The sequence below is a fragment of the Anser brachyrhynchus genome (assembly GCF_964034855.1).
Source record: "Anser brachyrhynchus genome assembly, chromosome: 1".
Classification (NCBI taxonomy): Eukaryota; Metazoa; Chordata; class Aves; order Anseriformes; family Anatidae; genus Anser; species Anser brachyrhynchus.
The window spans coordinates 45,296,022-45,319,992 of record NC_137694.1 but is presented as its reverse complement, the minus strand read 5'-3'; the positions used below and the strand labels follow the sequence as shown (position 1 = coordinate 45,319,992).

Below are 23,971 nucleotides of genomic sequence, written 5' to 3'. Positions count from 1 at the left end.
ACAGTGAAGAAGTGCTTCCTGATGTTCAGGTGGAACCTCCTGTGCTCCAGTTTGTGCCCATCACCTCTTGTTCGGTCAGACATTGTCTCCTGTCCTGCCTGGTCCTGTTATCTCTGCTTCATCCTTCTCCTGCTGAGCCCTGCTCGCTCTCCTCCAGCTCCCGGGGAAGGCCAGGCACTCGTGATGGTCATGCGAGGCTCTTACTGGCACAGGCTCTGCCCAGCTGCCCTGTGCCTCCTGGTTAACATGGGAAAAGTTGCAGTGAAAGGAAAGGAGCTTACTGCTGTCCGCCTAGCTTAGGAATCATCTACCCGTGGTGTTATTCAGGAGTAGCTGTCCCCAAATAACTCCCTGCATGAGCAGTCTTAAATACCTTGCTGTACTTTGTGTTAATCCACAGCTCAGGCCCTCCTGTTCTGAAATGAAAATGCCTCCATAGGGAGTTATTGAGGAACGCCTTTTGCTCTTGAAGTTCATGCCTGAGCTCAGTTTGAATTAACCCTGCCCTCACCTATCTGTTTTGAAGGATGTGTGATGACCCCAGCCTGCCTTGGCTGGGTAAATACACCGTGTTTTAAGAGGTATCAGATAGCGCATTTCTAACAGCATGATCTTAAATGGGACAGGCACAGGTCTTGGAAACTTGGAGATTTCAAGTGAGTGATGCTGTCCTGCAGGGTTAATTGGCCGCATCTGCAAATGTACAACTGAATGTAACATTAATTTTAAGTCCCTGTTCCCTGACCCTGTGTTAGCTCCAGCAGTAGGTAGGCCACGAGCACACACCCTGCTTTGCTGGGCCTTTCAGTGTCTTTACGTTCTGGCAGGACTTGAAGGTTAAAAAAAAAAAAAAAAAGAAGTTTGGTGCTGACACAGTGGTTGAGCTTCTCCTGACAGCAGGTTTCTCTGCCATGTGCATGTGCACATGGTGTTGTATGCATGCACAGGTGGGATGTGCGTGGAGTTGTGCATGGGGTGTCTGCGTGTTTGTGTGTGCACGTGTATGCACAGAGGTCAGGGTGAGGTGGAAGAAGAAGCAGAAAACTGGGGGCATTTACTCAGCTTAAAAACTGAGGCAACTGAAGCAAAGCACTATTTTGCTTTCCTTGACAAAGCACATCTCCGTACAAACAAACCCTGTGAGGCGTACAGCTCCCTGGGGAGCCCTGAGGCTTCTGGCTGCCTGCGAGGGGATCCAAGCCTTCCTGGGGAGCTGTTCCAGACCCACCACCTCCCCAAGGCCCCGTGTCCCCAGGTTGTTTCCCCATCTCCGGTGCTGCCCCGTGCTCAGCGCATCCCCCTGCCCCGCAGCTATGGCACAGGGTGCCGTCCCCGTGGCAGACAGCCAAGCTGGGCAGCACCTGGTAGCCCCTGCTGGGGATGAGGTCTCATCCCACCCAGCTTCTGCCAGCTGGCGCCTTTGAAATGGACGCCGGGACGCCATGGTCTTTGGTTTCGCCTGGTTCCTCCGTTTTAGAGAGGAGTCCTGGGTTGTACCCAGCACAGGTGTGTTTATTGAGGCAGAACACTTGTAAGGGTGTGTGTGAGATCAGGAAAAGAAGATTTAAGAGAAGGAAATGAATACAAAAAAGGCTTCTACTCTGTAAAGGGTCAAATTGTTTCAATGTATTTTATCAAAAGAGATGTTTGAGTGGGCTGGAGAACAGGGGACAGCACAAGATTCATGTGTTAATCCACTGCACACTCCTTCTTGTTTCTGGTCAGTTTCTCCATCCTTAGCAAGACATTAATGATACTAAAAGGCTTTGTCCCGATGTCTTTTTGAGGCTGACACACCCTCAAATGTTTCTCCTGGACTAGACATGTGTATATAAGCATATAACCGATTTCCCTAGGTGTTTTTACCTCTGTTTTAACCTCCCCTCAGTTGCTCTTTTTTCTTCCAGCCTTGTTGAAACTACATACGTGGGTTTGCAACAAGACATGGAGCATGGCTGCAGGAGAGGCAGCTGTGGCTAACGAAAGGTCTCTCTGTTTTCCAGGGTGAAGATGGGAGCCACCACTGCTCCTTGCCGGATCCTGCTGCCCAAGGCCCAGAGAAAATCGGGGTTAAGGGCCGGGACAACAAGTTAGCCTACACCATCACGGACGTGCCCCCCTGGTACCTGTGCATCCTGCTGGGCATTCAGGTGTGACAGGGATGCAGGCAGAAGGTGGGGGGGTTGGAAGGTTAACAGTTGTTCAGGTCAGTTCATGGTGGCAAAACCCGAATTTGGCGGTGCTTTATGTTCCCCAGGTGTGACTGGAGCTGTTCTGGGCTGGATCTCAGTGGACTTCAAGTCCTTCCCACGGCTGCCTGAGCACTGATTGCTATCCTTGTGCCTGCAGCTACACCCTGCCCCTTGAAGTGCAGATGGAAGGCAGAGTGCCAGGACCAGAGCCAAATAGCTAACGAGAACAGGTCAGATACCTCTGCTGAAGCCAGTCAAATGGCTAAAGATGTCTGAGCTTCTGCCTTCCCACTGCAATAAAAGCTAGACAGAGGAAGCATGAGAAGGGTCCACACTGCTTTGGCCACTCCATGCCCCAGCGTGTTAAATGCCTCAGTGCCACACAAAGCCACCGGGTGCGGAGCCTCAGAAAATAGAGATCTCAGAGTGATTAAGGAAACAACGGACCGTGCTTGAAGCCTGGTGGACATCTTGTACTTTGTTTCCTTCAAAGGTCATCTCAGAGTTAGAATGTATAAAAACAAGGTTTTATGAACACATCTGAGTCATAATTTTAATAAAGCATGCCTCTAATGAGCACAGTGAGTTTCTGAGTGCCACCAATCCCACCACTGCAGTCCTGTACTATGAGTAAGAACTAGGAATTGATACCAGCTGAAGTGACCTTACCTTGTCCATTGCTCAGCACAAATAATGTTAATATTTAAGCAAAAATAAATCTGAAAAATTTATTTGCACATTTAGTTATTAAGTAAAGTTCATCATTGAAATACCTCTGTGACTCTTCTGAAAAACACAATGCCTGATTTTTCCATTCTTTGGTGTCCGTTTTTTAAGGCTATTCATAATTGCACTGTGTGAGAAAAGTAGTTGATAGCGAAGAGTGGACGACTTTGCTAACTTTTTATAAGTTGTGGTGCAAATGAAATGAATAGAGACATTTGCACTCACCTCACCTGATCCCTTCCTTGGGAAGTCCCCTACTTCCTGGAACAGCATACCCAGCAGCTTTGTTTGCAGGGCTGTGGATAAACTGGTTGCATATGACAGCAATCTTGGGGGTTCAGAGCACTACAAAATGTCTTTGGGCATGGAAAGTGGGAGAAGTCTGTGGGAGTGCATTGCAGTTCTTGTAGGTACCTTGGAAGAGTCCTTAACAGAACATTAAAGTTGTCAAAAGAGGGAATGGGTAGTACTAGTGTCACCCAAACACAAAAGCGCAAGGTGCTTTCAGACTTCCCTCAGCAACACAGTAATTATATTATGCCAGTTCTGTGTCCTCCTTCACTCAGTCTTTCTCTGTGGCTCCTAGCATTTCCTGACAGCCATGGGAGGTCTCGTAGCCGTCCCGCTGATCCTTTCCAGAGAGCTTTGCCTCCAGCACGACCTGCTCACCCAGAGCCACCTGATCAGCACCATCTTCTTTGTCTCAGGCATTTGCACCCTGCTGCAAGTCCTCTTTGGAGTCAGGTAGGCCAAAGGCAAGAAATGGAATATGCAAGAAAATTTATAGATGCAATTACTACGTGCTCAGCAACCAGCTTGCTGTAGAGTTTATCTATTAACAAGGGTCATTTGCTACCCTTGGGCAGTCAGGACACATGCCAAAGCATACTGCAATTGCTGTACCTGACAGCTTTGTATCGCTACCTTACTGTTTGACTTCTGCATTTCCTGGTAATTGATGCACTTTTCATTGGGTTCATAAGGTATTGGCCATGCTAAATAATAAATCATTAAAAGATGCACTAAGCAGTATCTGCCTCCTCCTTATCAGGGATCCTCCAGCTGCAGCAGGTCCCTTTTGATCTCATCCTGGGACACAGAGTCCTTGAGAAACTCTAGGGCAGGGGATGATTGGGAGAAATGGGAGCCCATCTGCCACGTTTAGGGACACAGGGAGGAGCAAAAGTCACACGTTCTTTGGCTTTTGAATCTGAATGACCTGGTTAAAACTCTTCTACCAGCAAATCACAAAATGTTTTTTACACTTCCTGTATCTTTCCCCAGGGCAACTTTCCCATCTCTGTCTGTCATAAGAAATGGCTGTAGATGACCCCCTCCCCAGAGGTGACCCCACTTCTCCTTTGTTGCTGCAGGATTCATGGAGGAAGGGGTCTGGAGATGTACAATGCCATGCAGGCCAGGCCACCATGGCCACTAAAGAGGGACAACCTGGTTCTTCTGAGTTCAGTTAACTCCAGGTTAGGGTGCATGGCCATAGTGGGGGCCGTTTCAGACTGGAGTCCTCCCAGGCCACCCCCAAATGACTTGGTGAATACCTGAGGGCTGTGACTTGCCTTGCTTGCTGTTAGCCAAGGAGAAGCGTGTGGCAGGAAGTCTCTCCTGTGGCTAAATAGCTAAACAAGGAACAACAGATCAAATTAAGCAGTGAGGAGTTATTCCTGTAAGATAAGCTTACTTTTTAATTATTTATTTATTTATTCTGTGCTGAGGATGCAAATACCTTATTGCCAGCCCCAGTTGTAAGGCATGAGGACATTCCCTGTCAGAAAGGTGGACTCAGCCTGTGGCACAGCTGGAGGAGGGATGGTAATCAAAACCAAGCCTGGGGAAACAGTTGGAAGCACTTTTTTTTTCCTCCTTTTACTGCTTTCTCAAAGCCTTTAGTAGCTGATAACCATGAATCACCAACAGGACTGTTGGGAAAACAGTAAATACAAGGCTGAGGGGATGCTTTTTCCTGGAAAACATCAATGTTACTCTCCTAGGCCCTGGGGAGCCCTCAGCTAAGTGCTCTGCATAGCTCATGGTGACCACATTTAAGAAAGACTGATTTAGAGAAGAGGTGAGAAGAGGTACAGAGACGACCCATTAACATGGTGTGGGGAAGGGAGACAGTTCATCTTGTAGAGGCAATGTGAGTGATATTGGTTGCTTTAGCTTTGGCAAATGGTGGTCAGAGAGTCTGGCTGCAGCCTATGACTAGTCTGGGAGAGAAGAGGGGGGATCAGGCAAGAAGAAACAATTTTAGCTAAAAGGTAATGCTGGCACATGAACAAAGAGATAGGAACTGGCCATGGAAAAGAGGTTCCTTGCAAGAGTGGGTGCAATTTGGGAGCAGTCCTGCTGAAGCAATAGCCAGGGGAAAATCCCGACGCACTGTAACCTGCAGCTCGGTTGTGTGACAAAGCATGAAAACGCAGTGATGGGTCACTAGAGAAACTACCCTAGCAGCTCCTGAGGAGGCACAGGTCACTTACCATTGTGGTGAGCCCCCTTAGCAGATGCTTGGGCATTCTGCAGTGATGATTAGAGCATAACATCTTCTCTAAATCTGCAGCTTTCCATCTTGTAAACCCTGCTGCAAAAAACTCCATGTGCCCCATATGGATCACCTCATCTTGCCCTTAGTCATAGGATCACAGAATCACAGAATGGTTTGGGTTGGAAGGGACCTTAAAGAACATCTAGTTCCAACTCCCCTGCCATGGGCAGGTGTGCCACCCACTAGATCAGGTTGCCCAGGGCCTTGTCCAGCCTGACCTTGAACACCTCCAGGGATGGGGCACCCACAGCTTCTCTGGGCAACCTGTTCCAAAATTCCAACTAGCCCACCCACACCAGCACCAGCTGTGAAACAGCTTCAGGGGCGAGGCACCAGGAACTCGGGAGCTAAAAAAGCTATTGTTAATTCAACAGTGGTGGTGCTGGTCCTTCCGTGACTTTTGCTTATTTTTTTGTTTTTGCCTTGCCCAGCAAAATTCTTTGAAGGCTGCAACATGTTTGGATGGATGCCATAGATAAGTAACTCCATGGATGACTGATGTGCAAATATAACTTACTGGCTAAGTTCTAACAGTGCTCTGGTTATACATGGCATGAGTAATTGCAGTGGTATAAATATCTGTTTCAGGTGGCAGAGGAGTTGTGCTGTTACAGCTATGCCACCTTTCATTTTCCTGTGCTTTCTGGTGAATGGTGGAAATGCAGGGAAATTTGTGCCCTGCAGAAGCATTCACGTGGATCGCTGGCCTACTGCTTTTCTGAGCAGGTGCCACAGGAGTTTCTGGGGCAAGGAGAGGTTGCTCTGGGAGCTGCTCCCAGGGATGCGTTCTGAGCAAATGAAGCCAAGGTGCCTTGGAGGCTTCTCTTGGCTTGTTCCGAGCTCCATTCTTGGCTGTGTCCATTCCGTTCTAGTGTCAGTGGAAACAGGGCAGAGGGCTTAGCTTTAAAAAACAGTCTAGTAAAAGCTGAGTGACAATTTCCAGTGACCCCAGTCTGAGGATGGCTATGGAGTGGGGAGCAGCCAGCATATATATGTGCTTGTGTTTGTAAGATGGTTGCGAAGAAAAATGAGGCATCTCAAGGGAACAGAGGAAACAACTGGATATTGGTGGGATTTGGGCCTAGGTCAATGCTAAACTTTTCTTCGGAGTCTCACCATCTTTCTTCCTTGCTCTTCTCTCCTCCTCCAACTTGTTCTTTTGGCTGCTGTTTTACCACATGCAGCCCTGTGACCTAGTCACACCTGAGGAGGACAATTTTTCCTTAAAGCAGAATTTGACTCCAGAGCCAATCCGCTTCCCCATCGTGGTTGTTGCTCTTAAGCACAATGGGCAGCAATTCCCAAGCATTGTTAGTGATAGAGACTTGCCAGAACAGTTCAAAAAACACTGTCAGTGGCCATGAGCAGATTGATTTTTTTTTTTAATTATTTTGCTTTTCTTTCTCTCACTCTTATGGAACTGGGATTCCAGCATTCTCACTTTTCAGCTTTCCCCACTGTTCTCCTTCCAGGTTGCCTATTATTCAAGGAGGGACTTTTGCATTCCTGACCCCCACCCTGGCCATGCTGTCTCTCCCCAAGTGGAAGTGCCCTGCCTGGACGCAGAACGCCACTCTGGTGAATGCCTCTTCACCGGAGTTCATTGAAGTCTGGCAGACACGGATGCGAGAGGTATATTGCATTTTCAGTGGCACCTGTTCTTCATCAAGGCTGTTTGCTTTCAGAAAAGCACCTCAACATGGCAGGGACATCAGTGCTGGGAATGCTCCATCCACAGCGGAACTAAGCCCTCACCCTGTTATAGCTTTTCTGGTGTTTTCATAGAATGGAATCACAGAATAGTTTGGGTTGGAAGGGACCTTAAGGATCACATGGTTCCAAGCCCCTGCCATGGGCAGGGACACCTCCCACCAGACCAGGCTGCCCAAAGCCCCATCCAGCCTGGCCTTGAGCACCTCCAGGGATGGGGCACCCACAGCTTCTCTGGGCAGCCTGTGCCAGGGCCCCACCACACTCTGAGTGAAAAATTTCTTCCTTATATCTACTTTAAATCTACCATCTGTTAGTTTAAAGCCATTATTTCTTGTCCAATAACTACATTCCTTGATAAAGAGTCCCTCCAATAAAGAGTCCTTCTCCAACAGGAGTTTTGATGCTGTTGAACTGGGGGCATAGAGTCTGTGGCTGATTATGGTCCCTGCAAAATTCCACTTGTGCAGACAGATCCTTTTTCCATGAAGTGTGGTTGACCTTGGGGAAGGAAGACAGGGAAGATGTTTCTAATGAAAGGACCTTGCCTATGCACATGAAACCTAGTAAAAGAGATGGAAGGCAGAACATACTGTAAATATTACAGTAAAATGCATTCTTGGGTAGTCAAAAGAGAGGAGGAAGGGTCAGAGATCTCATTGTCTTATTTTACATCTATCGCCTTGTCAGGGTAAGTGACTAAATTTGCCTCTGTCGATCTCTACACTGGGATGCTTTGCAAAGTGTTTGGGAATTGTTGTGAGCTCACAAAGTATTTGCTGTGCAGAGCAGCTTGCCATCCCTACTGATACATGTAAAACCTCTTCTGTCATAAGGACGCCGCTATCTTTCCTTTCAGGCTGGGTGCTTCATCCCCAGCCCCCGGTGTTTCTTTTCCCTTTGGAACTGGGATGAAAGAAGGTGCTCAGCACTGCAGGGGATTCAGCCTGGTTTATCACCAAATCTGCAAAGGCAGAGAGCAGTCTCACCCTAGAGTCCCCTAGCTGGAGGTGACATGAGCAGCAAATGGCTTTTCAGGACAGATCACCGGCTACTTAAACAGTGATTGTCAAACACAGAAAAGTTCAGGGTGATAACTGTGTCCCTGGAGGGAAAATGATACTCAGAAAAAACAGAGGCTGTCATGACCCTCCTGTCTTACAAGTGTGCTGAAACTTCCCAAGCCCTTCCCAGCTGGGGGTGAGAGGAGGCCATGGCTCTACTCCCACTTTCAGAGCAAGAGCTTTTTTCCTGCATTTTGGGGGAGCAGAAAAAGAGGGTGCAGGGAAGCTGCTGCATGCTTGGATGGCACAAAGGGCAGGCTGGAGGAGTCTCTGGAATAAAATTAGCCCTGGTGAGGACTAAATCCCTCAGCCAAGGTGGGAGTTGATGTACTGGTACTTTGGTGGTCCTTCCCCACATGTCCTGCTCAGCTGAGCCGCGCTGCAGCCAGCAGGAGAGCCTCTGCACTGGTCCATCTGTGGAGTCTGAGCCTGGCTCTCACACTGGTTTGGCACCGACATAAAAAAAGGCTTAGCAGCTGGAGCTCCATTCACCCTCTGCTCTTTTTCTCCAATTTTCCAGGTACAAGGAGCTATCATTGTAGCTTCCTGCTTTCAAATCTTCGTTGGATTTTCTGGCCTGATTGGATTTCTGATAAGATTCATCGGGCCCCTGACAATTGCCCCCACCATCACCTTGGTTGCACTACCTCTCTTTGACTCGGCTGGAAATGATGCTGGGCAGCACTGGGGCATAGCCTTCATGTAAGTCTCACTTCCCCTTGGGAAAGCTGAGTGTACACAAACTGCCTACCTCAAATTTGAAATCAGATGTTAAAATTGGTAGCAGGGTTCTCTTGAGTTCAAGGTTTATTTGTTGAGCACTAACATCCAGCAGGCTTGTGCAAGACACCAGCATGGCATAGCTACCTCCCAAAGAACTTAGAGACCTCAGCAACACCAGCAACAAAGCAAAACCAAAAATTGATTTAAAATCATCTGATATAATGAAAACCCAAAGTTCATAGGTCAATAGAGAAACAAGTCTTTCCTGTGAGTCATTGCTGAGGGCCTCTCTGTTGTATTTGTGTATGCACGTTATCTTACACACCCATTATTTAAATTAAAAAGGCATTTCTAAAATAACAAAGTTGAGCACCCAGGCTTAGGTATTCCTCAAGTTAAAAGAGCTGCTGCTTCTTGTCTTGTTTTCACACCATGAGGAGGAATTGTTTTCTCCCCAGAGGGCCTGGGGGGCTCTGGAAATGTCTGCGTTGTGTGTATGTGGCTTTGCACCGTTAAGAGCTTTCTTTCAAGGCTATTTGTGTGTGTGCCTTTGTGCATGAGTGTACAAATGTGCTTGGTGGCAGAAATTTGTTGGTACTTCAGAAACAATTTCAGAAAATAGAAGGTCCACTGCATGGTTCGCCTGCAGGTTTAGCACTTTCAGATCTATAATACAGAGTTAAGCTCAGGCTAGCATATAACAGCAGCAGGTTGTTATCCTCCATAACAGTTTGCTAGTAACAGTTTGCTAGTGCTTTCAGAGCTGCCTTTGGCGACTCAGGGGTCAGGGCTGAATGCAGCCCTGGGAAAGCAACGTACCGTTGTAGGGTCATGATCCAGCCCCAGACTGGGCTTCTGCTCCTAGCTCCACTTCTCCTGGCACTGCTGGTTCTGTTCTGCCTGCCCACACCTGCACTCTCAGGCCCCCAATGCTACCTTTCTTCTCCACATCCAGTTCCCCACCTGACCGATCTCTTCCACCAGCACACCGTAAGACCCCAAACCCTTCCTGTCTTCCTGCTCTCCAGCTTCCCTTTCAGCATTGTTTCTTCCACCACATCTCTGGCTTGTTCTGTTCCCTGATCCCAGTCCTTTCTTTCATGACTCAGACTCCTTTGCCCCAACCTGATGATTGTGCTCTGAGCCATGTGGGTTGTGTCTTGTTTTGCTGCCTCTTCCATTCTCCATTGGTGCCATTAGGGAAAGGGAGAGGGAGCTGGTGGAGTTGGTAGAAGATATGAGCCCTGTGCGCTCAGCCCTACTGTCCAGCCCCCACCACATCCCAGAGCCCCGATAATGGGCGATACCCTTTGTTGCCTTGAGAAACTGGGTTAGTGTGTGCTCACTTGCTCGCATGGTGATGGTACATACACAATTCATCAGTTGGCGAGGCCCAGACATATTCCTGAAAAAATCTCCCAATCTTTAGAGCCTGCAAATGCTAAAATCAGAGATGTTTATGCTGAGTACTTGGGACCTGGGATGAATGATCATTGTTACAGACTGATCATACGTGAGCAGAGTTTTGTGAAAAAGAGCAATATGTATCTCCCCATAGAAAAAATTTTACTAAACCTCAAATCTCTACTGCAGGTCACAGGCAGACCTTACCACTGCTCAAGGCATAATGACCTTCTCAACGCAGGCTATACTATGTCTATTTCCTGAACATCACTCTTCTAAATAGGTTTAGGATATATTTCTTCAGAAATATTTGGCCCGAGGCAGATGTTTTCCATGGAAATTTTCATCCTGAATGGGTAAAGTTAGGCAGAATTATAAGCAGCTGAAAATAGCATCTGTTAATGGAATGTGTCAGGCAACCTGAATAATAAGCAGTGACACCTACCAAAGATAGACGAGTGCTCGGCAGTGATTCATCAGGGTGCTGAGCCCCTTTGTGCAAATGCACAAAACGTGCACTGATGCAGTCGGTCTGGGCTCTGCAGCTTTAGAAACCAGGAATGGAAACTGGTTCCCCCTCTGATGTTCTGTGTCCAGTCATTCAGTGAGTGCTTTGAATTACGATTGGTAACCTTTGGCTGTATGCTGTAGTGTGTCTTTGTGCAGCTCTGTGCTGCCGTTGCCAAGAGGTTCAATCCCACATGAGGGATGGGAGAGGGGCTGCACCTTGTAGCCATCAGAACAAGCCCTTAGTAGAGTATGACCGAAAGCTCATTCTGCCCCAGCCTTGCTGGAGCCACCCTTCGGTGCTGAGAGCCTGTTTTTGAGGTCCTCTGGAGTCCTGGATCTTTGGGTAGCCAGGCCTTCAGTTAGCGTGGGGACAGGTGGGCAGCTGGGCACCCATTTTGTCTCATGGTCTGGTTTTCCCTCCTCCCAGGACTATTTTTTTCATAGTTCTGTTCTCTCAGTACCTGAAGGACATCCCTGTACCACTGCCGTCGTACCAGAGAGGCAAGAAGTGCCACTTCTCCCCCGTCTACCTCTTCCAGATCTTCCCGGTACGTTCGGGTTCCTGGCCACCTGTGCGGCATGGCGGAGGGACCAGCCTCACCCAGCCCAGACTGCTGGGGCTGTTTCCACTCGCTTCAAGTGGACTGAACGCTTCCTGGCACAGGCTATGCTGCGAGGGGACAGAAGGGAGAAGGGGAGAAGGGGAAAAGGAGAGAAGGTCCCAACCGCCCTGCTCACGGGGTGGGAGGGAGGGCCGCTGGGACCCTTGCTGTGCTGTCCCTCTCCTGCCATCCCACGTGCACGCACACATGTGCATGGGGAAGGGGCCGGGCTCATTCCAGGCCCTGCCCAGCCTCACCAGCGATGCAGGTGTGCCCTAACCAGGCTGCTGAATGTGACGGGCAGGTGCTGCTGGGGCTGTCCCTGAGCTGGCTGCTCTGCTACGTGCTGACAGTGACCGACGTCCTCCCTGGGGACCCCGCCGCCTACGGCTACCTGGCACGGACTGACACACGCGGGGACGTTTTGTCTCGGGCTCCCTGGTTCCGGATCCCTTACCCAGGTACCATGGCGTGGTCCCGCACTCCACTCCCCCATCTCTCGCTGCTGCTCCCCACCTGGTTCATGGCCACCACAAGTGCCAAAAATGAGGCAAATACCCACAAATACCTTTATCATTCTTCCCCTTCAGTAGATTTCAGTGTAAACTGAGCCTGAATCGAGCTCTGTATTTGCAGGCCAGTGGGGAGTGCCAACCGTCAGCTTGGCTGGGATATTCGGCATCCTCGCCGGGGTGATCTCCTCCATGCTGGAGTCCATGGGGGATTACTACGCCTGCGCCCGCCTGTCTGGCGCCCCGCCGCCGCCGAAGCACGCCGTCAGCCGCGGGATCGGGGTGGAGGGCATCGGCTGCCTCCTGGCCGGGGCCTGGGGAACGGGGAACGGCACCACGTCCTACAGCGAGAACGTGGGGGCCCTGGGCATCACCAAGGTGAGCCTCGTGCGGCGGGGTGACTGCAGTGCTCTCGGCCTCCTGCAGCTCCTCCCTGGTGCATTTACGGGTGTGTTGTGGGGGGGTATGGACTGGAGCTGGGAAGCGATCTTAGCCCACCTCTGCAGGGACTGCCACCTGAAAATGTGCCTGCTGCCTACAGGCACTTGGTGACCACCTCAGGGTGCTACGAAACCCATAGCACAGGTTGTCAGTCCCTCTTTTGCTGCTCATGGTCTGTATATGGGAGAAGTACAAGCTGCTGTTACTCGTGGCTCCTGGCCTAGGCTTCTGTAAGACTAAAGGGCGGTATGTTACTGACCTACTCTGGAAATGTCCTAAGGACTGAATAGTCCAAAGACTATCTGTCTACCTACCTATCTGTCTGTCTATCCATCTTCTTTTAGATATTTTTAAAGAGGAGAGGATAAAATGTGGTGCCAAATACTTTATGTTTTTACTTCTCTATAAAGTTTTGTGAATTCCTTGAGTATCTTATTGCTCTTATAAGGAAGAGAAATTTCCAGAGATAGATAAGCTTGACGATCAGATCATAGATTTTCACTAAGACTTATAGCCAGAGGATGGGTACATCCAGCAACCACTTGAAAACATTTTAAAATCATTGTCAAACAAGCTATGTCATGTCAGCAGAGCTGTGAGTCTGTAAATGAATGCAGAAGTTGACTTACGGCTCACACTCTATAATTTTAGTTATTTCACTGGATTTTATAAACCTCAGTCACAATAACCATTTTTTACAGTGTTTGACCTTGTCACTATGTGGTTGGTGCATACTGACCATACACCTGAGCCTGTTCTTTCATGACATGTGGTTTGCTGATGTGATCGTAATGCAGAAGTGACCGGACTCACAAGTATCAGTTTATAGGACAAGCCTTCTCCCCATGTTCCCAAAGCCCTTCAGATAGACATGCCATCCTTGCTGATTCAGCAGAGTTCCCTTAGATCCCACCTCTGCTCACCTTGTTCAGACTTAAGAAACCAGAAGTCTCATCTCAGTCTTAAATCCAACTCTGACTGAGATAGGTGGTGATGCTGAGAGCACAAGGCAGATTCCATTTCATTTGGTTTTTACATGGGAAATATATTTTTCCATCACAAAACGAAACACAAGGGACTTGTTTCCTTTGCTTAAACACAGGTGTCCAGCACTACCTGAAATGTGTTTGGATATTTCAGATATACACAGGGGCTGTCAGGTAAAGCAAAGGAGAAGCTGCCAAAAACTGCCAAGATCCAGCAACTTAAATGGCACCAGACACCTGCGTTTAAGCTACTGGATCAAGCCCAGCATGCCAGTACTGAGCTCTCACGTCCAGAAAATAAGAGGAGGATTTTAACGAGGGGTAAAGATCTCAGAATCACCATATATGTAGCAGAGAACTGTGTGGTTTCTTCAATCAACCAATTTTCTTGTTTTCCTGACATAATTGAAACAAACTCTAATCTAGAGGCTTTAGAAGCAGATGCTCCCAGTTGTGGTATCAGTGGATTAGTTAATTTGCCTTTAAGGCCAACTCCTTATATTGGGTAATTTGACATTTCACAATTTTGGCAATAGAAGAATCTGAAGCTTTATTCTAATCCTGGAACAAATAGCTCTTCTGGCTTTTATTAAATTACTGTTTTGATGGTAATGGTGTCCCAAGGTTTTAAGCCAAAGAATATAAAAAGTGCACCTGAAGGCAATGCATGATTTTATTTTGAAACTCCCCACCAAATCTCATTCATTTATCTTTCACAATTAAGTAATACTTAGTGTTTCATAAATATGTGCCTTTAAAGTATTTTTAAAGATATTTTAAAAGGGACACTACTAGTTACTGGGAATGTTTCTGTTGAAAGCATTTGTAAAATGCCCTTGAAAGAAAAGTGACATTCTTCAGATATTTCAACGGAAGGATTAAAATAATTAATTGAATTATGAATTGTTTGCAGAGGATTACAGAATTTCTCAGCCTATGACTTGAAAACTGTAAATCTTAACATGATTCTTTAAGCTGTCCAAGTTTTGGTGTGGCAAGGCCTATCTTGAATTGAAAGTCTAATAAATATTTCTGCTTTTCTGTTTAATTTCTGCAATCCATAAATGTCTCTTTCATCCCTTTGTTTGGCAGATGCTCTCTTCCCTATTCACATACTCTAACAACTCTGAATGAAAGGCATGGCTTGGTGCTTCATCCTGTTTTAGTTGTAGTGCCAGACTAAGAATGACCCCCTGGCTCTTCGTAGGGAAAAAATGAGAGAGAGCTGCTTTTATTGAAGCTAGATGGGTGATGACGGGTAGGGGGCAGACCAAGGGACTTCCCCACTTCTGTAGTTGATCATGGAAAGGATGTATTAGATCCAAGAACTCAGGATGGAAGCAGCCAGCGCGGCCAGCTCTGCCTTCCCACCTTTGTCCCCCGGGAATGGATGACTTGGTGCAGGACATCTAGTTGAAAGCCATTTTTAGATGGAAATCTAACCCCTGGTGGAAGCGTTGTCCAGTGAATTAACTGGGTGGTTGCAGCGCCAGCCTGGGGGTATGCCAGGACATTTCTGGGCCGGAGAGAAAGCAAAGCGGTGTGCGGGGATTACTCTGCTCTTACATTATTAATAAGCTTTTTGTTTCACAGCAAAATATTTAAGTCCTGGCAGCAATAAGGAAGAAGATAACATAAAGTACATAGGTGGGGATCCCTGATTGTTCTTGGAGTGCCTATTATGATAAACGTTTCCTAGTCTGCAGCTACAGGGACTTTCCACACGGTGAGAACTTCCCGGCTCACCAGCAGCTGCGTCCGAACCTTGGAACTGAAGGCAACACCGAGTGCTTCGGTCAGAGGTGCAAGCCCTGCCCAGCAGGTCCACACTGACTGGCGCTGCCACCCCCTGCCTGGCTGTGCCAGCGCACGACTGCCTCCTCTTCCTCTTGCCCCAGGTCGGGAGCCGCATGGTGATCGTTGCCGGCGCCTGCACCATGCTCCTCAGCGGCGTCTTCGGGAAAGTCGGGGCAATGTTTGCCAGCATACCCACCCCTGTCATCGGAGGCATGTTCCTCGTGATGTTTGGCATTATCACAGCAGTGGGGATTTCCAATTTGCAGGTATCAGCTGTGTGCATGCTGTTTCATCCCTAGGGTAGATGACTTTGGCTTCAGGCCAGATTCTTACCAGCCTAAGTCAGACGTAGCTGTGCTGCAGCAAATGCAAACATTTGTACTGGCAGTTCCTCGGGTGAAGATGAGGGCACGCACACACACAAACTAAATCACAGACAGGTTCCTGGTTGGGAAAAGGCTTGCTATCAGCTGGGGCAGCAGGATGACTAATGCCCCCGTAGTGCCAGGGCTGCTCGTCCCAGTCACATGGTTTATCTCAAGGCAGCTGTTATCAGCAAGGGAGGCATTTCTGTCACTGCGCCTATAGATGATATTTCTTCATGTCCTATAGGAATGTATATTTAGGGGACAGCCCTTTGACTAGAGGACACAAGCTGGGCAGGAGGCTTCAGTAAAAGGGTTTCATTTCCAACTCTTCCAGCGGTTTGTTCAGCGCTGATGGCTGAATCACAGCTTTTCCCAGCGTCTCAGCTGGAGATCATGGAGTGCTTTGCCATCTGACTGCATCTGCCCTATAAAAATGCTGGTGTATGCCATATGCGGTTTTGAAAGCATTTGCTAATTTTGGTTCAGCTTTAAGCAGAACTTCCTGTTCTAACACCTGCCATTGGGTTTGTATGTACATCTGAGCATGGCTCACTAACACAACAGCAATCCACGGATTTTGGTAATTCCAAATGGCAAATAGTAATGTATACAATTTCTCTGTGCAGTACACGGATATGAACTCCTCCAGAAACATCTTTATATTTGGATTCTCTGTATTTTCTGGCCTCACAGTTCCCAACTGGGCAAACAAAAATAGTGCGCTGCTAGAAACAGGTAAGAAGTGATAGCATGTTGTTATTTTAGAAACATTTTCTGTAGCATAGAACTGAAGCACAGACTGATCCAGATAATTTTTTAAAAGCATTTTTTCCATACAAATCTCTGAAAGCTGTGCTTTGACTGTTGACTGTTGCTTTCTGGGAGTGCTGTTCTTGTCCTCTGGTCTGACACACAGCTCTGCTGTGGAAGTACCAGTGACTGCACCTTGTCAGATTCCTGTTGGGCTAAGCACTGCTGATCCCTTCCTTGGGACATGTATCTGGGATGAGTACTTGGGTAGGAGAATACTCTAGGGCTGAATCCTGATCATGATCTCCACGAATGAGGCTTTCTTACATGCTCACACACACAATAAAACACAGGAGCAGGCTCCTCTTCTAAGTTCACTGTACTGAGATTTCTGGTCCTCCAACAGTTCCCCCTTCCTTGTGTCTCATGTGATTCACATCTTTGTCACAAAGGCTATAGTGTCATCTCTTAAGGTATATATGGCATGCTGGGTGGGCCATTGAAAAAGCTGGGCCTACAGATCTCATGCTCTGTAGACAGTCTGTCAGATGCTCCGTGTCACTGGGCTGTTTTTCTTGTGTGTATTAGCCCTCACAGAAAGACATCACACACATTCATTTAGTTGTGGTGAAATCTCATGCTAAATTTCCCAATATTTCTTTGGGAACTGCAGCTCATTTTCTTGTAGGGAGCTGCTTGGCATTATATCATGGAGATTCAGAACCTTTTTGGAGTAGAAGAAGGATTTGGGGGGGGGGATAGTGCTGTGATCTGCAACTTGTTTCTGAGTCATCTGCTGCTCACTTGCAGCTGGGTCGGTGAATAATTATGCAGAATAAAATGATAGGTTTGAAACTGGCAGTGAGGTCAACCTCTCTCCCATTGCCAAATCTCAGGCTGTGCTTTGGGATTTGCAAGTCTTGCCTAAACAAGCATGCAGTTTACAGCCTCTTGGCACCGGCTGTGCTGCTGGTTGAATATGTGTCTCTTTGCACCACTATCCAAAGCTTTGTTTTTCTGCTAGGTATCATCCAGCTGGACCAGGTGATCCAGGTGCTCCTTACCACTGGCATGTTTGTGGGTGGACTACTGGGGTTTATCCTGGATAACACCATTCCAGGTAGGATTTGCTGAAATGAGCTAAGCTACTTGTTCAAGCCTGCCCTAGGGTTTGTTTCCTAGCATTTTTTGTCTTCATTACCACTGCTCTATGGGTAAGAGTTGTGATAGCAACCATGAAACACCACAACACTGAACTCTTCCTGGAGATGGGTGAGGAACAGGAGAGACAAGGAGCCCATCAACGCCATGGTCTCTGGTTGCAAAAGGGCAGCCTCTAAGAAAAGGACTTGTTTTTCAAGATCAATACAGTTTAAGGAAAAGTTTATTTAGGAAAAATGTCTTTTACGGAAAATGTTAGCCTAGAGTCATGTTGAAAGGAGAGAGGAAGGCAACTGCAGGGACACTGGAAGAAATATTTCTTCCCTAGTTCTAGACAACGTGCTAACATGTGCCTGCTTATGAGAGCTGCTGAAATTAAGGCTGAATTTGTATCACAGCAGTGGAAAGCAGCAGGAAAGGCTGATGACCAAAGTTAGGATATAGGACCTGCAGCTGGCCCTCCCAGCCAGCAAAGACCCTATGATTTTCATCAAGCCTGGGGAGGAATGGTGTAAGAATAGGAGAGGAAAATCTCAGGTTTGATGCAAAAACAGAACAGGAAGGGCACTCGGTTAACCAGGCTCTTTTACTGACTCGGAATTACTGAAAAGCCAATATCCTTTTGGCTCATTAATTTTATTGTACCCTTGATCTTCAGCTCCTCCGGGCAGAATTTACAGAATTTACAGGTGTGTTCACTCCCTTTCCCAAGAGGGACTCAGTTGCTGCAACAATTACAGGCAGTTGGTAATTGCTAGCTAAACCTTATTCCCTCACCCCACAGTATCTGAGCAGTTAACACCCTGCCTTGCTTTTCTAGCACTTTTTGATGCCCCTTGAATGGTTCTTGCATCCCCCATAGTCTGTGAAAACCTAAAAAAGCAGTGGAGAAGACTGCTTACCTGGAAGCCATTGCAGGAAGACTGGTGTTTTCTAGCAGCTCATTAGCTGATTTCTGTGAAGACTTTTGGAGCAAGAAATGTTTAAGTGCAAGGGATTTGTATGTTCTAGTGGGTCTGCTGGGATTTGAGAGCCAGGTGTGGAGTGCGCAAGGCAGTTGCATGTCCAGAACACCCATTTCAGTGGTCAAAACACAAGCACCTTACTTTTGCTTTCACAGGAACACAGGAGGAGCGGGGACTCCTGGCATGGAAGCATAGCCACAGGGGAGAGGCGGGCAACTCTCAGCTCATTTCCAAGATCTACGATCTTCCATTTGGCATAGGCACCAAATACTGTGCTGTCTCTTGGTTTCGGTATCTACCAGCTTGCCCCAAAAGACTACCTGGCAGCAAGAAAATGGATGAACTGAAGGCTGCTGGACAAGAAAGCAGTGATAAAGCAAGCTCAGAAAGAGACTCAGAGATAGGTGCTGATACAAGGATATAAGCACCTTGCCTGAAGGTGAACTCGTCTCTCAAGCTGAGGTCTGAAAAGCATGTCTGCTGCTCCCATCATTTGAACATGAGCTGGCATCTCTTAGAGGCTGAAGCAAGAGAATGACAGTGTCCTCTTCCTAGCTCTGCCCCCAGTGCCACTGGTGACCTTGAGGGAATCATTTTTCTCCACCCTACTCCTGCCTGCCCAACTCTAGGAAGAACATAATTCTGCTTTGGGAAAGCCCAAGAAATGCCTGGGAAGGCTGCTCACTTTCCTTCCTTGCACTGATCCTCGGGGACCCTGAGGAACAGCTGTTAAGCTGGAGCAAAGCTCTTCCTTTCCCCCATCCTGGCTGCTCACCAGGCCACAGGAGAAGGCATCCCTGATGTGGGCCCTCTGCCACTCTCAGGCATCCTTTGGGCTGAGGCTTACCACCCCCACCTTAAAAATCTTTAATGGCAATGCTCACCTCTCAGACTTAAACCTCTTTCTGGCCAAAGGGAAGAAACAGGCACCTCTAGGCCATGATTCACCTCATTGCTGTGATACTTTAAAGTCAGTCAAATGAACGTTGCTAGAAGAGAGGCATCTAAGTTTAATGGGATGAATGTCTTCTGACAGTGCCTCTCTGTCCCTAGCCAGCAGGGGGAATCTGCAGACCTTACTTAGGTTGTTGATCGTCAGCAATAACCAGTGTAACTGGAAGGAATCCCACCTGGGGTGCTGGGAGCAGGCTCAGGGGAGCAGCTTCCCCGGGGCACCAAAGTGCACAGAGATGAAGGAATCTCCATCAGAGATGAAGGAGAAAACTCTTCTGCTTGTAATCTGAGATACTTCTGCTACTGCTATGGTCCATGTGTCCCCACCATGCCTGTTTGGTTTGGTGACTGTGTGGTGACAACCACGTCTCTGGAAAACAGCCTGCAGATTCTTGCTGCTTCCCGCTGTCAGCAGAACCAGCCTTAGCCTGTTAATATGTGACTGCACATGCTGGTGGCATGTAATAGCATTGCTGTAACATAAGCTTGTGTTTCCTGCATTGAGATTTATACTTAGATATTTTTGGGGGAAAATAAATAAAATATACAACGCAATGATATTTCTCAGGGTGATTGCCATAGCGAGTGGCAGGTAGTATACAAAGAACCACAGAGTGACTTGGGCTGGAAGGGGCCTCCGGAGGACATCTGGACCAACCCCTCCTCCTTAGCCCAGGTGGCAGAGGGCTGTGTCCAGTCAGGCTATGGATGGATGGAGAGCCACAGCCTCGCTGGGCAGCTTCTTCCAGTGCTTGACAACCCTCATAGCGAAAAACATTTTCCCTCATGTCTAGCTGGAATTTCCAGTGCTTCAACTTGTGTCTGTTGCCTCTTGGCACTGATTCCCCTCTCAGAAAACTCTGACCCCATCTTCTCTGTACTCTCCACCGCGATATGATGTCCCCTAAAAGTCTTTATTTCTCACGCCTATTACCATCTGGTTCTTTAATCCCATCCTGCAGCTTTAGTGATATGTTCTTTTATTGGTAAGGGGCAATGTTTTGCTCAGGGATGTGGTGGAGTCACCATCCCTGGGGGTATTTAAGAGCTGTGTGGATGTGGTGCTTAGGGACACGTTTTAGAGGTGGACTTTACTAGGTGATGGCTGGACTTTATGATCTTAAGGGTCTTTTCCAACCTAAATGATTCTCTGATTCTATATTGGTGTCTTCGCTTTGGGAGTGAATGAAGTCTGAATAGATCAATCTATTGCGTACGTTGGGGTCTGAAAGGAGGAAACAATATGGTATAGACAGGTTGATGTTACTGGCAGGTTGGAGCACCTCCATTCAGGATTGTGGTTGTATGTCTTCGGGAGAAAAAATAATTAGCACATTTAACTACATCTGATCCCTGCCCAGCTCAGATTTTACAGAGGTGAGTAGTCTTACGCATCTCAGCTCTGGTATCATCTTCGTCCTCCACAATTCTGCCCACTCCTCTAAGCTGACAGCCTATACTTCCAGGGGACCTAGCACATAAACCCACAGTCTTACACATCAGAACTCTTGAACTTGTGCTGTAGCACACGTGTGGAAGTGAGCTGTTAGGCTTTTGGCTTCTCCTTGTAAGGTATGTTAGAATCCTGGCAAATGCCAGAGGTTTGTATTTGCTTTATACTTAAGAGATATTTATTTATATATTTATTTAACACAGGTTTCCTATAAAAATGACTCATAGAATCACAGAATGATTTAGGTTGGAAGGGGCCCTAAAGCCCATCCAGTTCCAACCCCCCTGCCATGGGCAGGGACACCTCCCACCAGACCAGGTTGCCCAAAGCCCCATCCAGCCTGGCCTTGAACACCTCCAGGGATGGGGCATCCACAGCTTCTCTGGGCAGCCTTTGCCAGGGCCTCACCGCCCTCACAGTGAAGAATTTCTTCCTAACCTCTAATCTAAATCTGCCCACTTCTACTGGCTTTTACCCTCTTTTAATGGCTTTAAACAAGCCATTACCCCTTGTCCTGTCACTGCACTGCCTGACACAGAGCCCCTCCCCAGCTTTCCCGTAGGCCCCTTTAGGCACTGGAAGGCTGCCATAAGGTCTCTCTGGGGCCTTCTCTTCTCCAGGCTGAACAACTCCAGCTCCCTCAGCCTGTCTTTGTAGAAGAGGTGCCCTTTGATCATCTTTGTGGCCCTCCTCTGGACTTGCTCTAACACTTCTGTGTCCTTCCTGTACTGGGGGCCCCAGAGCTGAACACAGGGTTCCAGGTGGGGTCTCCAGAGGGGGAGAAACACTTCCCTCAACCCCCTGACCCTGCTGCATTTGATGCAGCTCAGGATGCAGCTGGCTTTTTGGGCACAGTGTTGGCTCATGTTGAGCTTCTCATCAACCAACACCCCCAAGTCCTTCTCCTCAGGGCTGCTCTCAATCCATTCTCCACCCATCCTATATTTGTCCTTGGGATTGCCCCAGCCCAGGTGCAGGACCTTGCACTTGGCCTTGTTGAACCTCATGAGGCTCGCACAGGCACACCTCTCAGGCCTGCCCGGGTCCCTCAGGATGGCATCCCTTCCCTACAGTCTTCAATTGGCTTTTTTTTGTAAGGCTTCTTCCTTACAGCACGCCCCAAAGCCCAGGAGGCGCAGAGCGGTGCAGGGGAAGCACATCGGTCCCGAGCAGCCGTGTCTGGAGCTGCTGAGGCTTGAGGCAGTTTTCGGAAGCAGGTTATGTCCCTATTTCAAGCTCAGGCTAATAATTGCCCTTTAAAATCCCCCCACTGGTGTGTTTGTTGTATGTTTTGGTTTTGTTTTTGCCTCAGGGAGACATTTCTGAATTACAAAATGAAGCAGACAGAGGTTAGGCTGCAGGGCCACCACTCCTCCCCAGCTGCATGTGGCCACTTGAGGTTTGGCAACAGCTTTGGCTCTGCACTGCAGTGACACAGCTTCTGTTTATTTGCTCCTTAATGAAAATAAATGAAGATCAGAGGATCCTCAAGTGTAGAGCTGAACACCTGAAGGCTGTTCTGGATTGTCTGGGGAACAGCGAGCTACCTGCCACCTGTATTACCCTTTGCTCCTGATTAGTCCAAAGTGCAGCAAGACGAGCTTGGTTCAGGCAGGTGTGGGGTCACCCAGCTTGTCACCCTGCTTGCAGCTTTGCAGAGGTGCGCACAGCTAATTGCCAAGCCCAGGCAGACACTCCTGCTGTTCTGGCTGAAGAGAGCTGGTGATGAGCGCTGGCTTGTACCTAATTGCACTGGCTCTAGAACAGCTAATTAGAGGCTCATTTTCACAGCTAACAAGACGTGAGCCAGGCAGTAGGTCTGCCCTACGTTATAGCCACTAGTGTGTTCCTACACTGCAATATGTAGGAGCTGCCGCGCTGTAGCAGAGCTGTAACATACCTGGTTCCACTCTGTTCAGCTTGGTCTGCCCAAACCTCTGCAATGGCCTCACTCCTATGGCTGCTTTTATGTCTGCCATTCCTTCGTTCCTGCTGCCCTCCTGCCTCAAACTCCTCCCCTCCTTCCCCAGTAGCCTGCTAGCTTTTTCCAGATTTTTCATAAAGTTTCAAGACCAACCAGTGAGCACTGAACGAAGTGGTGCCAGTGCACAGGTAGCAATAACGTGCTAACATGGTCGTGCCACAGGATGAACTGTAGTAAGGTGCTCATCATACTCTCCTTCACCTCATAAACACCTCCCACACGGCTTGCTACCATTTGGAGTAGTTATTTCCTAGTTTCACACTACCTGAACACACCTGTTGTTCCACATTCACATTCAGCCCATATTAACCTAAATTTCTCCTGGTGAAGCATCAGAAGCTCTCCCATGTGATGATCAAGGGAACGCATCTGCATAGTATATGGCGACAACTTAAAAACTGTTGCAAAAATTTCCCCTGCAAAATCTGTACATGTATTTCAACCAGCATGCATCCCAAAACTCAGACTGTACAGGGCAATATATGCTTGATATTTAGGAATGAAGAGGAGGAGGACAGAGAGTCAGCACTGCCTAAGGCACCAAGGCAGTGACAACCTGTACACATGAAGCACACCAGACAGGTGACGGAAAGACAAGGTCATGCTCTGGAGAACTCAGAGCTCTTAAACCCAAGCAGGATCTGCAAGGCAGGACCTCCCCTCACAGAACAGCCTGGCAAGTGTCCATCTGTGAGTACTACCACAGCCTCAACCAGACTGACGAGACGTGCTCCAGAGGAGTTATCCCTCCTTGCACTTTGGCACCAATATCTCCACATGACTGGGTGAACACAGCTGTGTGCATCACAGCCTACGTAGGAGGCAGTGCTGGGACACAGCCCAGCCCTTTTGGATTCAGCCCCAAATCCTGGCTGCTCCATCTCACTCTCTGCAAAGAAATTCCTTTTTCATTGCCAGCCCAAGATGAAAAATAGTAGAGGAAAGTAGTCACTAGCAGGATGCTGGGAGGCACTTCATGATTTTTGCAGGTTGCAGTCTGGGATATGTAGGATGCCAGTGACGTGCCCTCTCTGCATCTCTTCCACAGCCTATGCTAGGCAAGGTCACCAAACATCACATGCCTCAAGTATATTTGTGAAGTGAGG

At 48.1% G+C, this 23,971-nt stretch overlaps 1 protein-coding gene across 2 annotated transcripts in view; it reads left to right on the top strand.

The window, feature by feature from the left end:
- LOC308196565 (solute carrier family 23 member 1-like) overlaps positions 1-23,832 on the top strand; it is a 31,906-nt gene extending 8,074 nt beyond the window's left edge. Inside the window, exons 2-12 of one of the 2 annotated variants that reach the window (XM_080595701.1) lie at positions 2,004-2,150; positions 3,505-3,662; positions 6,954-7,113; positions 8,776-8,957; positions 11,320-11,440; positions 11,799-11,955; positions 12,131-12,384; positions 15,332-15,496; positions 16,225-16,333; positions 17,373-17,468; positions 18,630-23,832. In XM_080595701.1, the coding sequence (XP_080451827.1) occupies positions 2,004-2,150; positions 3,505-3,662; positions 6,954-7,113; positions 8,776-8,957; positions 11,320-11,440; positions 11,799-11,955; positions 12,131-12,384; positions 15,332-15,496; positions 16,225-16,333; positions 17,373-17,468; positions 18,630-18,898 (1,818 nt within the window). In that variant the 3' untranslated portion in view covers positions 18,899-23,832. The remainder of the gene's footprint in view (positions 1-2,003; positions 2,151-3,504; positions 3,663-6,953; positions 7,114-8,775; positions 8,958-11,319; positions 11,441-11,798; positions 11,956-12,130; positions 12,385-15,331; positions 15,497-16,224; positions 16,334-17,372; positions 17,469-18,629) is intronic. The other variant, XM_080595702.1, reaches the window with a different exon arrangement.
- Positions 23,833-23,971: the final 139 nt, after the last annotated feature.